This window comes from Petromyzon marinus, unplaced genomic scaffold (genome assembly GCF_048934315.1).
Source record: "Petromyzon marinus isolate PM22_M1 ecotype Great Lakes invasive population unplaced genomic scaffold, UKy_Petmar_22M1.pri1.0 PM_Scaffold_441, whole genome shotgun sequence".
Lineage (NCBI taxonomy): Eukaryota > Metazoa > Chordata > Hyperoartia > Petromyzontiformes > Petromyzontidae > Petromyzon > Petromyzon marinus.
This window is the reverse complement of record NW_027423437.1, coordinates 50,362-67,488: the sequence shown is the minus strand read 5'-3', so window position 1 is coordinate 67,488 and position 17,127 is coordinate 50,362. Positions and strand designations below refer to the sequence as shown.

The following is a 17,127-nucleotide window of genomic DNA, read 5'->3' as shown; positions in this document are numbered from 1 at the left end:
GATGGTGATGGTGGTGATGATGGTGGTGATGGTGGTGATGGTGATGGTGGTGATTGCGATGGTGGTGATGATAGTGATGATGGTGGTGGTGGTGGTGATGGTGGTGGTGATGGTGATGGTGGTGATGGTGGTGGTGATGGTTTTGATGATGGTGGTGATGGTGGTGACGATGGTGATGGTGGTGATGGTGATGGTGGTGATGATGGTGGTGATGGTGATGGTGGTGATGGTGATGGTGGTGATGGTGATGGCGGTGATGATGGTGCTGGTGATGGTGGTGATGGTGGTGGTGAGGGTGATGATGGTGGTGATGGTGGTGATGATGGTGATGGTGGTGGTGATGATGGTGGTGATGATGGTGATGGTGGTCATGGTGGTGATGGTGATGGTGGTGATGGTGGTAATGGTGATGGTGATGATGGTGATGATGGTGGTGGTGATGGTTTGTGGTGATGGTGGTAGTGATGGTGATGGTGGTGATGGTGGTGGTGATGGTTTTGATGATGGTGGTGATGGTGGTGACGATGGTGATGATGGTGGTGATGGTGATGGTGATGATGGTGGTGATGGTGATGGTGGTGATGGTGACGGTGGTGATGGTGGTGATGGTGATGATGGTGATGATGGTGGTGGTGATGGTGGTGGTGATGGTGGTGGTGATGGTGGTGGTGATGGTGATGGTCATGGTGGTGATGGTGGTAATGGTGGTGATGGTGATGATGGTGATGGTGGTGGTGATGGTGGTGGTGATGGGGATGGTGATGGTTGTGATGGTGGTGGTGATGGTTTTGATGATGGTGGTGATGGTGGTGATGGTGGTGATGGTGATGATGGTGGTGGTGGTGGTGATGATGGTGGTGATGGTGGTGACGATGGTGATGATGGTGGTGATGGTGATAGTGGTGATGGTGGTGATGGTGATGATGGTGATGATGGTGGTGGTGGTGGTGATGGTGGTGATGGTGGTAATGGTGATGGTGGTGATGGTGATGATGGTGATGGTGATGGTCATGGTGGTGATGGTGGTAATGGTGATGGTGGTGATGGTGATGATGGTGGTGGTGAGGGTGATGATGGTGGTGATGGTGGTGATGTTGATTGTGGTGGTGATGGTGGTGGTGAGGGTGATGATGGTGGTGATGGTCGTGATTGTGATGGTCGTGATGGTGATGGTGGTAGTGATGGTGGTGATGGCGATGGTGAGGGTGATGATGGTGGTGATGGTGGTGATGATGGTGGTGGTGATGGTGGTGACGGTGGTGGTGAGGGTGATGATGGTGGTGATGGGAGTATAGCAGCTCAGGTGAGTCTATGTGTCTCTGTGTAGTGGTGAGTCTATGGGTCTCTGTGTAGTGGTGAGTCTATGGGTCTCTGTGTAGTGGTGAGTCTATGTGTCTCTGTGTAGTGGTGAGTCTATGGGTCTCTGTGTAGTGGTGAGTCTATGGGTCTCTGTGTAGTGGTGAGTCTATGGGTCTCTGTGTAGTGGTGAGTCTATTGGTCTCTGTGTATTGGTGAGTCTATGGGTATCTGTGTGGTGGTGAGTCTATTGGTCTCTGTGTATTGGTGAGTCTATGGGTCTCTGTGTGGTGGTGAGTCTATGGGTCTCTGTGTAGTGGTGAGTCTATGGGTCTCTGTGTAGTGGTGAGTCTATGGGTCTCTGTGTAGTGGTGAGTCTATGGGTCTCTGTGTAGTGGTGAGTCTATGGGTCTCTGTGTAGTGGTGAGTCTATTGGTCTCTGTGTATTGGTGAGTCTATGGGTCTCTGTGTGGTGGTGAGTCTATGGGTTTCTGTGTAGTGGTGAGTCTATGGGTCTCTGTGTTGTAGTGAGTCTATGGGTCTCTGTGTAGTGGTGAGTCTATGTGTCTCTGTGTGGTGGTGAGTCTGTGGGTCTCTGTGTGGTGGTGAGTCTATGGGTCTCTGTGTGGTGGTGAGTCTATGGGTCTCTGTGTAGTGGTGAGTCTATGGGTGTCTGTGTAGTGGTGATTCTATGGGTCTCTGTGTAGCGGTTAGTCTATGGGGCTCTGTGTAGTGGTGAGTCTATGGGTCTCTGTGTAGTGGTGAGCCTATGGGACTCTCTGTAGTGGTGAGTCTATAGGTCTCTGTGTAGTGGTGAGTCTATGGGTCTCTGTGTAGTGGTGAGTCTATGGGTCTCTGTGTAGTGGTGAGTCTATGGGTCTCTGTGTGGTGGTGAATCTATGGGTCTCTGTGTAGTGATGGGTAGTCTATGGGTCTCTGTGTAGTGGTGGTGAGTCAATGGGTCTCTGTGTAGTGGTGAGTCTATGGGTCTCTGTGTAGTGGTGAGTGTATGGGTCTCTGTGTAGTTTTGAGTCTATGGGTCTCTGTGTAGTGGTGAGTCTATGGGTATCTGTGTATTGGTGAGTCTATGGGTCTCTGTGTAGTGGTGAGTCTATGGGTCTCTGTGTAGTTGGTAAGTCTATGGGTCTCTGTGTGGTGGTGAGTCTATGGGTCTCTGTGTAGTGGTGAGTCTATCGGTCTCTGTGTGGTGGTGAGTCTATGGGTCTCTGTGTAGTGGTGAGTCTATGGGTCTCTGTGTAGTGAGTCTATGGGTCTCTGTGTGGTGGTGAATCTATGGATCTCTGTGTAGTGGTGGTGAGTCTATGGGTCTCTGTGTTGTAGTGAGTCTATGGGTCTCTGTGTAGTGGTGAGTCTATGGGTCTCTGTGTGGTGGTGAGTCTATGGGTCTCTCTGTAGTGGTGAGTCTATGGGTCTCTGTATAGTGATGGTGAGTCTATGGGTCTCTGTGTGGTGGTAAATCTCTGGGTCTCTGTGTAGTGATGGTGAGTCTATGGGTCGCTGTGTAGTGGTGGTGAGTCAATGGGTCTCTGTGTAGTGGTGAGTCTATGGGTCTCTGTGTAGTGGCGAGTGTATGGGTCTCTGTGTTGTTTTGAGTCTATGGGTCTCTGTGTAGTGGTGAGTCTATGGGTCTCTGTGTAGTGGTGAGTCTATGGGTCTCTGTGTAGTGGTGAGTCTATGGGTCTCTGTGTGGTGGTGAGTCTATGGGTCTCTGTGTAGTTGGTAAGTCTATGGGTCTCTGTGTGGTGGTGAGTCTATGGGTTTCTGTGTAGTGGTGAGTCTATGGGTCTCTGTGTGGTGGTGAGTCTATGGGTCTCTGTGTAGTGGTGAGTCTATGGGTCTCTGTGTAGTGAGTCTATGGGTCTCTGTGTGGTGGTGAATCTATGGGTCTCTGTGTAGTGGTGGTGAGTCTATGGGTGTCTGTGTATTGGTGAGTCTATGGGTCTCTGTGTAGTGGTGGTAAGTCTATGGGTCTCTGTGTAGTGGTGAGTCTATGGGTCTCTGTGTAGTGGTGAGTCTATGGGTCTCTGTGTAGTGGTGAGTCTATGGGTCTCTGTGTAGTGGTGAGTCTATGGGTCTCTGTGTAGTGGTGAGTCTATGGGTCTCTGTGTAGTGGTCAGTATATGGGTCTCTGTATGGTGGTGAGTCTATGGGTCTCTGTGTAGTGGTGGTGAGTCTATGGGTCTCTGTGTAGTGGTGAGTCTATGGGTCTCTGTGTGGTGGTGAGTCTATGGGTCTCTGTGTAGTGGTGAGTCTATGGGTCTCTGTGTAGTGGTCAGTATATGGGTCTCTGTGTGGTGGTGAGTCTATGGGTCTCTCTGTAGTGTTGAGTCTATGGGTCTCTGTGTAGTGGTGGTGAGTCTATGGGTCTCTGTGTGGTGGTGAGTCTATGGGTCTCTGTGTGGTGGTGAGTCTATGGGTCTCTATGTGGTGGTGAGTCTATGGGTCTATGTGTAGTGGTGAGTCTATGGGTCTCTGTGTAGTGGTGAGTCTATGGGTCTCTGTGTAGTGGTGGTGAGTCTATGGGTCTCTGAGTAGTGGTGGTGAGTTTATGGGTCTCTGTGTGGTGGTGAGTCTATGGGTCTCTGTGTAGTGTTGAGTCTATGGGTCTCTGTGTAGTGGTGGTGAGTCTATGGGTCTCTGTCTAGTGGTGGTGAGTCTTTGGGTTTCTGTGTGGTGGTGAGTCTATGGGTCTCTGTGTGGTGGTGAGTTTATGGGTCTCTGTGTAGTGGTGAGTCTATGGGTCTCTGTGTAGTGGTGAGTCTATGGGTCTCTGTGTAGTGGTGAGTCTATGGGTCTCTGTGTAGTGGTGAGTCTATGGGTCTCTGTGTAGTGTTGAGTCTATGGGTCTCTGTGTAGTGGTGAGTCTATGGGTCTCTGTGTAGTGGTGAGTCTATGGGTCTCTGTGTAGTGGTGAGTCTATGGGTCTCTGTGTAGTGGTGGTGAGTCTATGGGTCTCTGTGTGGTGGTGGTGAGTCTATGGGTCTCTGTGTAGTGGTGGTGAGTCTATGGGTCTCTGTGTAGTGGTGGTGAGTCTATGGGTCTCTGTGTAGTGGTGAGTCTATGGGTCTCTGTGGTGGTGAGTCTATGGGTCTCTGTGTGGTGGTGAGTCTATGGGTCTCTGTGTAGTGGTGGTGAGTCTATGGGTCTATGTGTAGTGGTGGTGAGTCTATGGGTCTCTGTGTGGTGGTGAGTCTATGGGTCTCTGTGTGGTGGTGAGTCTATGGGACTCTGTGTAGTGGTGAGTCTATGGGTCTCTGTGTAGTGGTGAGTCTATGGGTCTCTGTGTAGTGGTGAGTCTATGGGTGTCTGTGTAGTGGTGAGTCTATGGGTCTCTGTGTAGTGGTGGTGAGTCTATGGGTCTCTGTGTGGTGGTGAGTCTATGGGTGTCTCTCCCTCCCACTCTCTCTCCCAGAATGCAATGGGCCATCATCCACTCCATTCTCATCGACAAACGAGACACCCTCGTCGTCATGGCAACAGGTAAACCGTCGCCATAGCAACGGTCATCACCGTAGCAACCGCCGTCACCACCACAGCAACCGCCATCACCATAGCAACCGCCATCACCCTAGCAACCACCATCACCATATCAATCACCATAGCAACCACCATCACCATAGCAACCACTATAGCCGTGGCAACCACTATCACCATAGCAATCACCATAGCAACAACCATCACCGCCGTCTCCATAGCAACCACCGTCACCATAACAACCGCCGTCATAGCAACCACCACGTCCACCACCCTCACCAGAGCCACAACCATCACCATAGCAACCACCATCACCATAGCAACCACCACGTCCACCACCCTCACCATTGCCACAGCAATCACCATAGCAACAACCATCACCGCCGTCACCATAGCAACCGCCGTCACCATAACAACCACCGTCATCAGTTCACGTGGTTTTTGCCGTTCGCGTTGCCACGGTTACCACGGTGACCAATATGGTTGCCCTGGTCGCCATTGTTTACTCCGGTTGCCAGGGTTACCCTGCTCACCGTGGTTGCCATGGTGGTTGCCCTGGTTACCATATTGGTCACCATGGTTACCACGTTGCTTCTGGCGGTTTTAGGCTTTGGCAGGAGCTTGTGCTCTCATTTCCCTGCGGTGATGTCCTCACCACCCCACTCACCCTCACCAAGTGTGTCGCTGGTGGTGAGCTCACTCACCTCTCGCATAGAGGAGCAACTCACCCTGCTGCGGTGAGTAGCACTCACTCACTCACTCAGTCACTCACTCAGTCACTCACTCAGTCACTCACTCAGTCACTCAGTCAGTCACTCAGTCAGTCACTCAGTCAATCACTCACCCACTCACTCAGTCACTCACTCAGTCACTCACTCAGTCACTCACTCAGTCACTCAGTCAGTCACTCAGTCAGTCACTCAGTCACTCACTCACTCACCACCCCACTCACCACCCCACTCACCCTCACCAAGTGTGTCTCTGGTGGTGAGCTCACTCACCTCTCGCATAGAGGAGCAGCTCACCCTGCTGCGGTGAGTAGCACTCACTCACTCAGTCACTCACTCAGTCACTCACTCAGTCACTCACTCAGTCACTCACTCACCCACTCAGTCACTCACTCACTCAGTCACTCACTCAGTCACTCACTCAGTCACTCACTCAGTCAGTCAGTCACTCAGTCACTCAGTCACTCACTCAGTCAGTCACTCAGTCAGTCACTCAGTCACTCAGTCACTCGCTCGCTCACTCACTCAGTCAGTCACTCAGTCAGTCAGTCAGTCACTCACCCAGTCAGTCACTCAGTCACTCACTCAGTCACTCAGTCAGTCACTCACTCACTCAGTCACTCACTCACTCACTCACCCACCCACTCACCCACTCACCCACTCACTCACCCACTCAGTCACTCAGTCACTCACTCAGTCACTCACCCACTCAGTCACTCACCCACCCAGTCACTCACCCACTCACTCACCCACCCAGTCACTCACCCACTCACTCACTCACTCACCACCCCACTCACCCTCACCAAGTGTGTCTCTGGTGGTGAGCTCACTCACCTCTCGCATAGAGGAGCAGCTCACCCTGCTGCGGTGAGTAGCACTCACTCACTCAGTCACTCACTCAGTCACTCACTCAGTCACTCACTCAGTCACTCAGTCACTCAGTCACTCACTCAGTCACTCAGTCACTCACTCAGTCACTCACCCACTCACTCACCCACCCACTCACCCACTCACCCACTCACTCACCCACTCACTCACTCAGTCACTCAGTCACTCAGTCACTCACTCACTCACCACCCCACTCACCCTCACCAAGTGTGTCTCTGGTGGTGAGCTCACTCACCTCTCGCATAGAGGAGCAGCTCACCCTGCTGCGGTGAGTAGCACTCACTCACTCACTCAGTCACTCACTCAGTCACTCAGTCAGTCACTCAGTCACTCACTCAGTCACTCACTCAGTCACTCACTCACTCAGTCACTCACTCAGTCACTCACTCAGTCACTCAGTCACTCAGTCACTCAGTCACTCACTCAGTCACTCAGTGAGTCAGTCAGTCAGTCAGTCACTCACTCAGTCACTCACCCACTCACTCACTCAGTCACTCGCTCGCTCACTCAGTCACTCACCCACTCACTCACTCAGTCACTCACTCAGTCACTCAGTCAGTCACTCAGTCACTCACTCAGTCACTCACTCAGTCACTCACCCACTCAGTCACTCAGTCAGTCACTCACTCACTCAGTCACTCACTCACTCACTCACTCACCCACTCACCCACTCACCCACTCACTCACTCAGTCACTCACTCAGTCAGTCACTCAGTCACTCACTCACCCACTCACTCACTCACCACCCCACTCACCCTCACCAAGTGTGTCGCTGGTGGTGAGCTCACTCACCTCTCGCATAGAGGAGCAGCTCACCCTGCTGCGGTGAGTAGCACTCACTCAGTCACTCACTCAGTCACTCAGTCAGTCACTCACTCAGTGAGTCAGTCACTCACTCAGTCACTCACTCAGTCACTCACTCACTCAGTCACTCACTCACTCAGTCACTCACTCAGTCACTCAGTCACTCAGTCACTCACTCACTCAGTCACTCAGTCAGTCACTCAGTCACTCACTCACTCAGTCACTCAGTCACTCACTCAGTCACTCACCCACTCAGTCACTCACTCACTCACTCACCCACTCACTCACTCACCACCCCACTCACCCTCACCAAGTGTGTCTCTGGTGGTGAGCTCACTCACCTCTCGCATAGAGGAGCAGCTCACCCTGCTGCGGTGAGTAGCACTCACTCACTCACTCAGTCACTCACTCAGTCACTCACTCAGTCAGTCACTCAGTCACTCACTCAGTCAGTCACTCAGTCACTCAGTGAGTCAGTCACTCACTCAGTCACTCAGTCACTCACTCAGTCACTCAGTCACTCAGTCACTCAGTCAGTCAGTCACTCAGTCACTCACTCAGTCACTCAGTCACTCGCTCGCTCACTCACTCACTCAGTCAGTCACTCACTCAGTCACTCACTCAGTCACTCACTCAGTCACTCACTCACTCACTCAGTCACTCACTCAGTCACTCAGTCACTCACTCACTCAGTCACTCACTCAGTCACTCACTCAGTCACTCATTCACTCACTCACCACCCCACTCACCCTCACCAAGTGTGTCTCTGGTGGTGAGCTCACTCACCTCTCGCATAGAGGAGCAGCTCACCCTGCTGCGGTGAGTAGCACTCACTCACTCACTCAGTCACTCACTCAGTCACTCACTCAGTCACTCACTCAGTCACTCACCCACTCACTCACCCACTCACTCACTCAGTCACTCAGTCACTCAGTCAGTCACTCACTCAGTCACTCACTCAGTCACTCAGTCACTCAGTCACTCAGTCACTCACCCACTCAGTCACTCAGTCACTCACTCAGTCACTCAGTCACTCAGTCACTCAGTCACTCACTCAGTCACTCACTCAGTCACTCACTCAGTCACTCACCCACTCAGTCACTCACTCAGTCACTCACTCAGTCACTCAGTCAGTCAGTTACTCACTCAGTCACTCAGTCACTCACTCAGTCACTCAGTCAGTCAGTCACTCAGTCACTCACTCACTCAGTCACTCAGTCACTCAGTCAGTCACTCAGTCACTCACTCAGTCAGTCACTCACTCAGTCACTCACTCACTCACTCAGTCAGTCACTCAGTCAGTCACTCAGTCAGTCACTCAGTCAGTCAGTGAGTCAGTCACTCAGTCAGTCACTCAGTCAGTGAGTCACTCACTCAGTCACTCAGTCACTCAGTCACTCACTCACCCACTCACTCACTCACCCACTCACTCACTCACCAACTCACTCACCCACCCACTCACCCACTCACCCACTCACTCACTCACCCACTCACTCACCCACTCACTCACCCACTCACTCAGTCACTCACCCACTCACTCAGTCACTCACCCACTCACTCACTCACCCACTCACTCACTCACTCACCCACTCACTCACCCACTCACCCACTCACCCACTCACTCACTCACCACCCCACTCACCCTCACCAAGTGTGTCTCTGGTGGTGAGCTCACTCACCTCTCGCATAGAGGAGCAGCTCACCCTGCTGCGGTGAGTAGCACTCACTCACTCAGTCACTCAGTCAGTCACTCAGTCAGTCAGTCACTCACTCAGTCACTCACTCAGTCACTCAGTCACTCACTCAGTCACTCACTCAGTCACTCAGTCACTCACTCAGTCAATCACTCACTCACTCAGTCACTCACTCACTCACTCAGTCACTCAGTCAGTCACTCAGTCACTCAGTCAGTCACTCAGTCAGTCACTCAGTCAGTCAGTCACTCAGTCACTCACTCAGTCAGTCACTCAGTCACTCAGTCACTCACTCAGTCACTCACTCACCCACTCACTCACTCAGTCACTCAGTCAGTCACTCACTCAGTCACTCACTCACTCACTCAGTCACTCACCACCCCACTCACCCTCACCAAGTGTGTCTCTGGTGGTGAGCTCACTCACCTCTCGCATAGAGGAGCAGCTCACCCTGCTGCGGTGAGTAGCACTCACTCACTCAGTCACTCACTCAGTCACTCACTCAGTCACTCAGTCAGTCACTCAGTCACTCAGTCACTCACTCAGTCACTCACTCACTCAGTCACTCAGTCACTCACTCAGTCACTCACCCACTCACTCACTCACCAACTCACTCACCCACCCACTCACCCACTCACCCACTCACTCACCCACTCAGTCACTCAGTCACTCACTCAGTCAGTCACTCACTCAGTCACTCAGTCACTCACCCACTCAGTCACTCACTCACCCACTCACTCACTCACCACCCCACTCACCCTCACCAAGTGTGTCTCTGGTGGTGAGCTCACTCACCTCTCGCATAGAGGAGCAGCTCACCCTGCTGCGGTGAGTAGCACTCACTCACTCACTCACTCAGTCACTCAGTCAGTCACTCAGTCACTCACTCAGTCACTCACTCACTCAGTCACTCAGTCAGTCACTCAGTCAGTCACTCAGTCACTCACTCAGTCACTCACTCAGTCACTCAGTCAGTCAGTCACTCAGTCAGTCACTCAGTCACTCAGTGAGTCAGTCACTCACTCAGTCACTCAGTCACTCACTCAGTCACTCAGTCACTCAGTCACTCAGTCAGTCAGTCACTCAGTCACTCACTCAGTCACTCAGTCACTCGCTCGCTCACTCACTCACTCAGTCAGTCACTCACTCAGTCACTCACTCAGTCACTCACTCAGTCACTCACTCACTCACTCAGTCACTCACTCAGTCACTCAGTCACTCACTCACTCAGTCACTCACTCAGTCACTCACTCAGTCACTCATTCACTCACTCACCACCCCACTCACCCTCACCAAGTGTGTCTCTGGTGGTGAGCTCACTCACCTCTCGCATAGAGGAGCAGCTCACCCTGCTGCGGTGAGTAGCACTCACTCACTCACTCAGTCACTCACTCAGTCACTCACTCAGTCACTCACTCAGTCACTCACCCACTCACTCACCCACTCACTCACTCAGTCACTCAGTCACTCAGTCAGTCACTCACTCAGTCACTCACTCAGTCACTCAGTCACTCAGTCACTCAGTCACTCACCCACTCAGTCACTCAGTCACTCACTCAGTCACTCAGTCACTCAGTCACTCAGTCACTCACTCAGTCACTCACTCAGTCACTCACTCAGTCACTCACCCACTCAGTCACTCACTCAGTCACTCACTCAGTCACTCAGTCAGTCAGTTACTCACTCAGTCACTCAGTCACTCACTCAGTCACTCAGTCAGTCAGTCACTCAGTCACTCACTCACTCAGTCACTCAGTCACTCAGTCAGTCACTCAGTCACTCACTCAGTCAGTCACTCACTCAGTCACTCACTCACTCACTCAGTCAGTCACTCAGTCAGTCACTCAGTCAGTCACTCAGTCAGTCAGTGAGTCAGTCACTCAGTCAGTCACTCAGTCAGTGAGTCACTCACTCAGTCACTCAGTCACTCAGTCACTCACTCACCCACTCACTCACTCACCCACTCACTCACTCACCAACTCACTCACCCACCCACTCACCCACTCACCCACTCACTCACTCACCCACTCACTCACTCACCCACTCACTCACCCACTCACTCACCCACTCACTCAGTCACTCACTCACCCACTCACCCACTCACTCACTCACCCACTCACTCACCCTCACCAAGTGTGTCTCTGGTGGTGAGCTCACTCACCTCTCGCATAGAGGAGCAGCTCACCCTGCTGTGGTGAGTAGCACTCACTCACTCAGTCACTCACTCAGTCACTCACTCAGTCACTCAGTCACTCACTCACTCAGTCACTCACTCAGTCACTCAGTCACTCACTCAGTCAATCACTCACTCACTCAGTCACTCACTCACTCACTCAGTCACTCAGTCAGTCACTCAGTCACTCAGTCAGTCACTCAGTCAGTCACTCAGTCAGTCAGTCACTCAGTCACTCACTCAGTCAGTCACTCAGTCACTCAGTCACTCACTCAGTCACTCACTCACCCACTCACTCACTCAGTCACTCAGTCAGTCACTCACTCAGTCACTCACTCACCCACTCACTCACTCACCACCCCACTCACCCTCACCAAGTGTGTCTCTGGTGGTGAGCTCACTCACCTCTCGCATAGAGGAGCAGCTCACCCTGCTGCGGTGAGTAGCACTCACTCACTCAGTCAGTCACTCAGTCAGTCACTCACTCAGTCACTCAGTCAGTCAGTCACTCAGTCAGTCACTCAGTCACTCACTCACTCACTCACTCAGTCACTCACTCAGTCACTCACTCAGTCAGTCACACAGTCAGTCACTCAGTCACTCAGTCAGTCACTCAGTCAGTCACTCACTCAGTCACTCAGTCAGTCACTCACTCAGTCAGTCACTCAGTCACTCAGTCAGTCACTCACCCAGTCACTCACTCACTCACTCAGTCACTCACTCAGTCACTCAGTCACTCACTCAGTCAGTCAGTCACACAGTCAGTCACTCAGTCAGTCACTCACTCAGTCACTCAGTCAGTCACTCACTCAGTCACTCACTCAGTCACTCAGTCACTCACTCACTCACTCAGTCACTCACTCAGTCACTCACTCAGTCACTCAGTCAGTCACACAGTCAGTCACTCAGTCACTCACTCAGTCACTCAGTCAGTCACTCAGTGAGTCAGTCACTCACTCACTCACTCAGTCAGTCAGTCACTCACTCAGTCACTCAGTCAGTCACTCAGTCAGTCACTCACTCAGTCACTCAGTCAGTCACTCAGTCAGTCACTCAGTCAGTCACTCACTCAGTCAGTCACTCACTCACTCAGTCACTCACTCACTCAGTCACTCACCCACTCAGTCACTCAGTCACTAACCCACTCAGTCACTCACTCACCCAGTCACTCACTCAGTCAGTCACTCACTCACTCACTCAGTCACTCAGTCAGTCACTCACCCAGTCAGTCACTCAGTCACTCACTCAGTCACTCAGTCAGTCAGTCACACAATCAGTCACTCAGTCAGTCAGTCACTCACTCAGTCACTCAGTCAGTCACTCACTCAGTCACTCACCCAGTCACTCAGTCAGTCACTCACTCAGTCACTCAGTCAGTCACTCAGTCACTCACTCAGTCACTCAGTCACTTACTCAGTCACTCAGTCAGTCACTCAGTCAGTCACTCAGTCAGTCACTCACTCAGTCAGTCAGTCACTCAGTCAGTCACTCAGTCAGTCACTCAGTCACTCACTCACTCACTCAGTCACTCAGTCAGTCACTCACTCACCCAGTCACTCACTCAGTCACTCAGTCACTCACTCAGTCACTCAGTCAGTCAGTCACTCAGTCAGTCACTCAGTCAGTCACTCACTCAGTCAGTCAGTCACTCAGTCAGTCACTCAGTCAGTCACTCAGTCACTCACTCACTCACTCAGTCACTCACTCAGTCACTCAGTCAGTCACTCAGTCACTCAGTCAGTCACTCAGTCAGTCAGTCACTCACTCAGTCACTCACTCAGTCAGTCAGTCAGTCACTCAGTGAGTCAGTCACTCACTCAGTCACTCACTCAGTCAGTCACTCACTCAGTCACTCGCTCGCTCACTCACTCAGTCAGTCACTCAGTCAGTCACTCAGTCAGTCACTCAGTCAGTCAGTCAGTCAGTCACTCACTCACTCACTCAGTCACTCAGTCAGTCACTCACTCAGTCACTCAGTCACTCACTCACTCAGTCACTCAGTCAGTCACTCAGTCAGTCACTCAGTCACTCAGTCAGTCACTCAGTCACTCACTCAGTCACTCAGTCAGTCACTCACTCAGTCACTCAGTCAGTCAGTCACTCACTCACCCACTCACCCACTCACTCACTCACCATCCCACTCACCCTCACCAAGTGTGTCTCTGGTGGTGAGCTCACTCACCTCTCGCATAGAGGAGCAGCTCACCCTGCTGCGGTGAGTAGCACTCACTCACTCAGTCACTCACTCAGTCACTCACTCACTCAGTCACTCACTCAGTCACTCAGTCAGTCAGTCACTCAGTCAGTGAGTCAGTCACTCACTCAGTCACTCACTCAGTCACTCACTCAGTCACTCAGTCAGTCACACAGTCAGTCACTCAGTCAGTCACTCAGTCAGTCACACAGTCAGTCAGTCAGTCACTCAGTCAGTCACTCAGTCAGTCACTCACTCAGTCAGTCACTCAGTCACTCACTCAGTCACTCAGTCACTCAGTCAGTCAGTCACTCACTCACTCAGTCAGTCAGTCACTCACTCAGTCAGTCACTCAGTCACTCAGTCAGTCACTCACTCAGTCACTCAGTCACTCAGTCAGTCACTCAGTCAGTCACTCAGTCACTCAGTCAGTCACTCACTCAGTCACTCAGTCAGTCACTCAGTCACTCACTCAGTCACTCAGTCACTCACTCAGTCACTCAGTCAGTCACTCACTCAGTCACTCACTCAGTCACTCACTCACTCAGTCACTCACTCAGTCACTCAGTCACTCACTCACTCAGTCACTCAGTCACTCACTCAGTCACTCACTCAGTCACTCAGTCACTCACTCAGTCACTCACTCAGTCACTCACTCAGTCACTCACTCAGTCAGTCAGTCACTCAGTCACTCACTCACTCAGTCACTCAGTCAGTCACTCAGTCAGTCACTCACTCACTCAGTCAGTCACTCAGTCACTCACTCACTCAGTCACTCAGTCAGTCACTCAGTCACTCAGTCAGTCACTCAGTCAGTCACTCACTCACTCAGTCACTCACCCACTCAGTCACTCAGTCACTCACTCAGTCACTCACTCAGTCACTCAGTCACTCACCCACTCAGTCACTCAGTCAGTCACTCAGTCACTCAGTCAGTCACTCACTCAGTCACTCACTCACCCAGTCACTCACTCAGTCACTCAGTCAGTCAGTCACTCACTCAGTGAGTCAGTCACTCACTCAGTCACTCACTCAGTCAGTCAGTCACTCAGTCAGTCACTCACTCAGTCACTCACTCAGTCAGTCACTCAGTCAGTCAGTCAGTCACTCAGTGAGTCAGTCACTCACTCAGTCACTCACCCACTCACTCACCCACTCACTCACTCAGTCAGTCACTCACTCACTCACTCACCCACTCACTCAGTCACTCACTCACTCAGTCACTCACCCACTCAGTCAGTCACTCACTCACTCACCACCCCACTCAGTCACTCACTCACTCACTCAGTCACTCAGTCAGTCACTCAGTCACTCACTCAGTCACTCAGTCACTCAGTCAGTCACTCAGTCAGTCACTCAGTCACTCACTCAGTCACTCACTCAGTCAGTCACTCAGTCACTCGCTCGCTCACTCACTCACTCAGTCAGTCACTCACTCAGTCACTCACTCAGTCACTCAGTCAGTCACTCAGTCAGTCACTCAGTCAGTCACTCAGTCACTCACTCACTCAGTCACTCACTCAGTCACTCAGTCAGTCACTCACTCAGTCACTCAGTCACTCAGTCACTCACTCAGTCAGTCACTCACTCAGTCACTCAGTCACTCACTCACTCACTCAGTCACTCACCCAGTCACTCACTCAGTCACTCACTCAGTCAGTCACTCACTCAGTCACTCACTCACCCAGTCAGTCAGTCAGTCACTCAGTGAGTCAGTCACTCACTCAGTCACTCACTCACTCACTCACCCACTCACTCACTCACCACCCCACTCACCCTCACCAAGTGTGTCTCTGGTGGTGAGCTCACTCACCTCTCGCATAGAGGAGCAGCTCACCCTGCTGCGGTGAGTAGCACTCACTCACTCACTCAGTCACTCACTCAGTCACTCACTCAGTCACTCAGTCAGTCACTCAGTCACTCGCTCGCTCACTCACTCACCCACCCACTCACTCACTCACCAACTCACTCACCCACCCACTCACCCACTCACCCACTCACTCACCCACTCAGTCACTCACTCACTCAGTCACTCACTCAGTCACTCACTCAGTCACTCAGTCACTCACTCACCCACTCACTCACTCACTCAGTCACTCAGTCAGTCACTCACCCACTCAGTCACTCACCCACTCACTCACTCACCACCCCACTCACCCTCACCAAGTGTGTCGCTGGTGGTGAGCTCACTCACCTCTCGCATAGAGGAGCAGCTCACCCTGCTGCGGTGAGTAGCACTCACTCACTCAGTCACTCAGTCACTCAGTCAGTCAGTCAGTCACTCACTCAGTCAGTCAGTCAGTCACTCAGTGAGTCAGTCACTCACTCAGTCACTCACTCAGTCACTCAGTCAGTCACTCAGTCAGTCAGTCACTCACTCAGTCACTCAGTCAGTCACTCAGTCACTCACTCAGTCACTCACTCACTCAGTCACTCACTCAGTCACTCACTCAGTCAGTCACTCACTCAGTCACTCAGTCAGTCACTCAGTCACTCACTCAGTCACTCAGTCACTCAGTCACTCAGTCACTCACTCAGTCACTCAGTCAGTCACTCAGTCACTCACTCAGTCACTCAGTCACTCACTCAGTCAGTCACTCAGTCACTCACTCAGTCACTCACTCACTCAGTCACTCAGTCACTCACTCAGTCACTCACTCAGTCACTCACTCAGTCACTCAGTCACTCACTCAGTCACTCACTCAGTCAGTCACTCAGTCACTCACTCAGTCACTCACTCACTCAGTCAGTCACTCAGTCAGTCACTCACTCAGTCACTCAGTCAGTCACTCACTCACCCACCCACTCACTCACTCACCAACTCACTCACCCACTCAGTCACTCACTCACCCACTCACTCACCCACTCACTCACCCAGTCACTCAGTCACTCAGTCACTCACTCAGTCACTCACCCACCCACTCACTCACTCACCACCCCACTCACCCTCACCAAGTGTGTCTCTGGTGGTGAGCTCACTCACCTCTCGCATAGAGGAGCAGCTCACCCTGCTGCGGTGAGTAGCACTCACTCAGTCACTCAGTCACTCACTCAGTCACTCACTCAGTCACTCACTCAGTCACTCACTCAGTCACTCACTCAGTCACTCAGTCACTCAGTCAGTCACTCAGTCACTCACTCAGTCACTCACTCAGTCACTCACTCAGTCACTCACTCACTCAGTCAGTCACTCAGTGAGTCAGTCACTCACTCAGTCACTCAGTCACTCAGTCAGTCACTCAGTCACTCACTCAGTCACTCACTCAGTCAGTCAGTCACTCACTCAGTCACTCACTCACTCACTCACCCACTCACTCACCCACTCACTCAGTCACTCACCCACTCACTCACTCAGTCACTCACTCACCCACTCAGTCACTCACTCACCCACTCACTCACCCACTCACCCACTCACCCACTCACTCACTCACCCACTCACCCACTCACTCACCCACCCACTCACTCACTCACCACCCCACTCACTCACCCACTCACCCACTCAGTCAGTCACTCACTCACCACCCCACTCACCCTCACCAAGTGTGTCTCTGGTGGTGAGCTCACTCACCTCTCGCATAGAGGAGCAGCTCACCCTGCTGCGGTGAGTAGCACTCACTCACTCACTCAGTCAGTCAGTCACTCAGTCAGTCACTCACTCAGTCACTCAGTCAGTCACTCACTCAGTCACTCAGTCAGTCACTCACTCACCACCCCACTCAGTCACTCAGTGAGTCAGTCACTCACTCAGTCACTCACTCAGTCACTCAGTCACTCACTCAGTCACTCAGTCAGTCACTCACTCAGTCACTCAGTCAGTCACTCAGTCACTCACTCAGTCACTCACTCACTCAGTCA

At 52.2% G+C, this 17,127-nt stretch overlaps 1 protein-coding gene across 2 annotated transcripts in view; it reads left to right on the top strand.

The window, feature by feature from the left end:
• The first annotated feature begins 255 nt into the window (after positions 1-255).
• Positions 256-17,127, top strand: part of LOC116938391 (bifunctional 3'-5' exonuclease/ATP-dependent helicase WRN-like) — a 59,878-nt gene continuing 43,006 nt past the window's right edge. Inside the window, exons 1-2 of one of the 2 annotated variants that reach the window (XM_076064431.1) lie at positions 256-4,797; positions 5,399-5,528. In XM_076064431.1, the coding sequence (XP_075920546.1) occupies positions 453-1,295 (843 nt within the window). In that variant the 5' untranslated portion in view covers positions 256-452 and the 3' untranslated portion in view covers positions 1,296-4,797; positions 5,399-5,528. The remainder of the gene's footprint in view (positions 4,798-5,398; positions 5,529-17,127) is intronic. The other variant, XM_076064428.1, reaches the window with a different exon arrangement.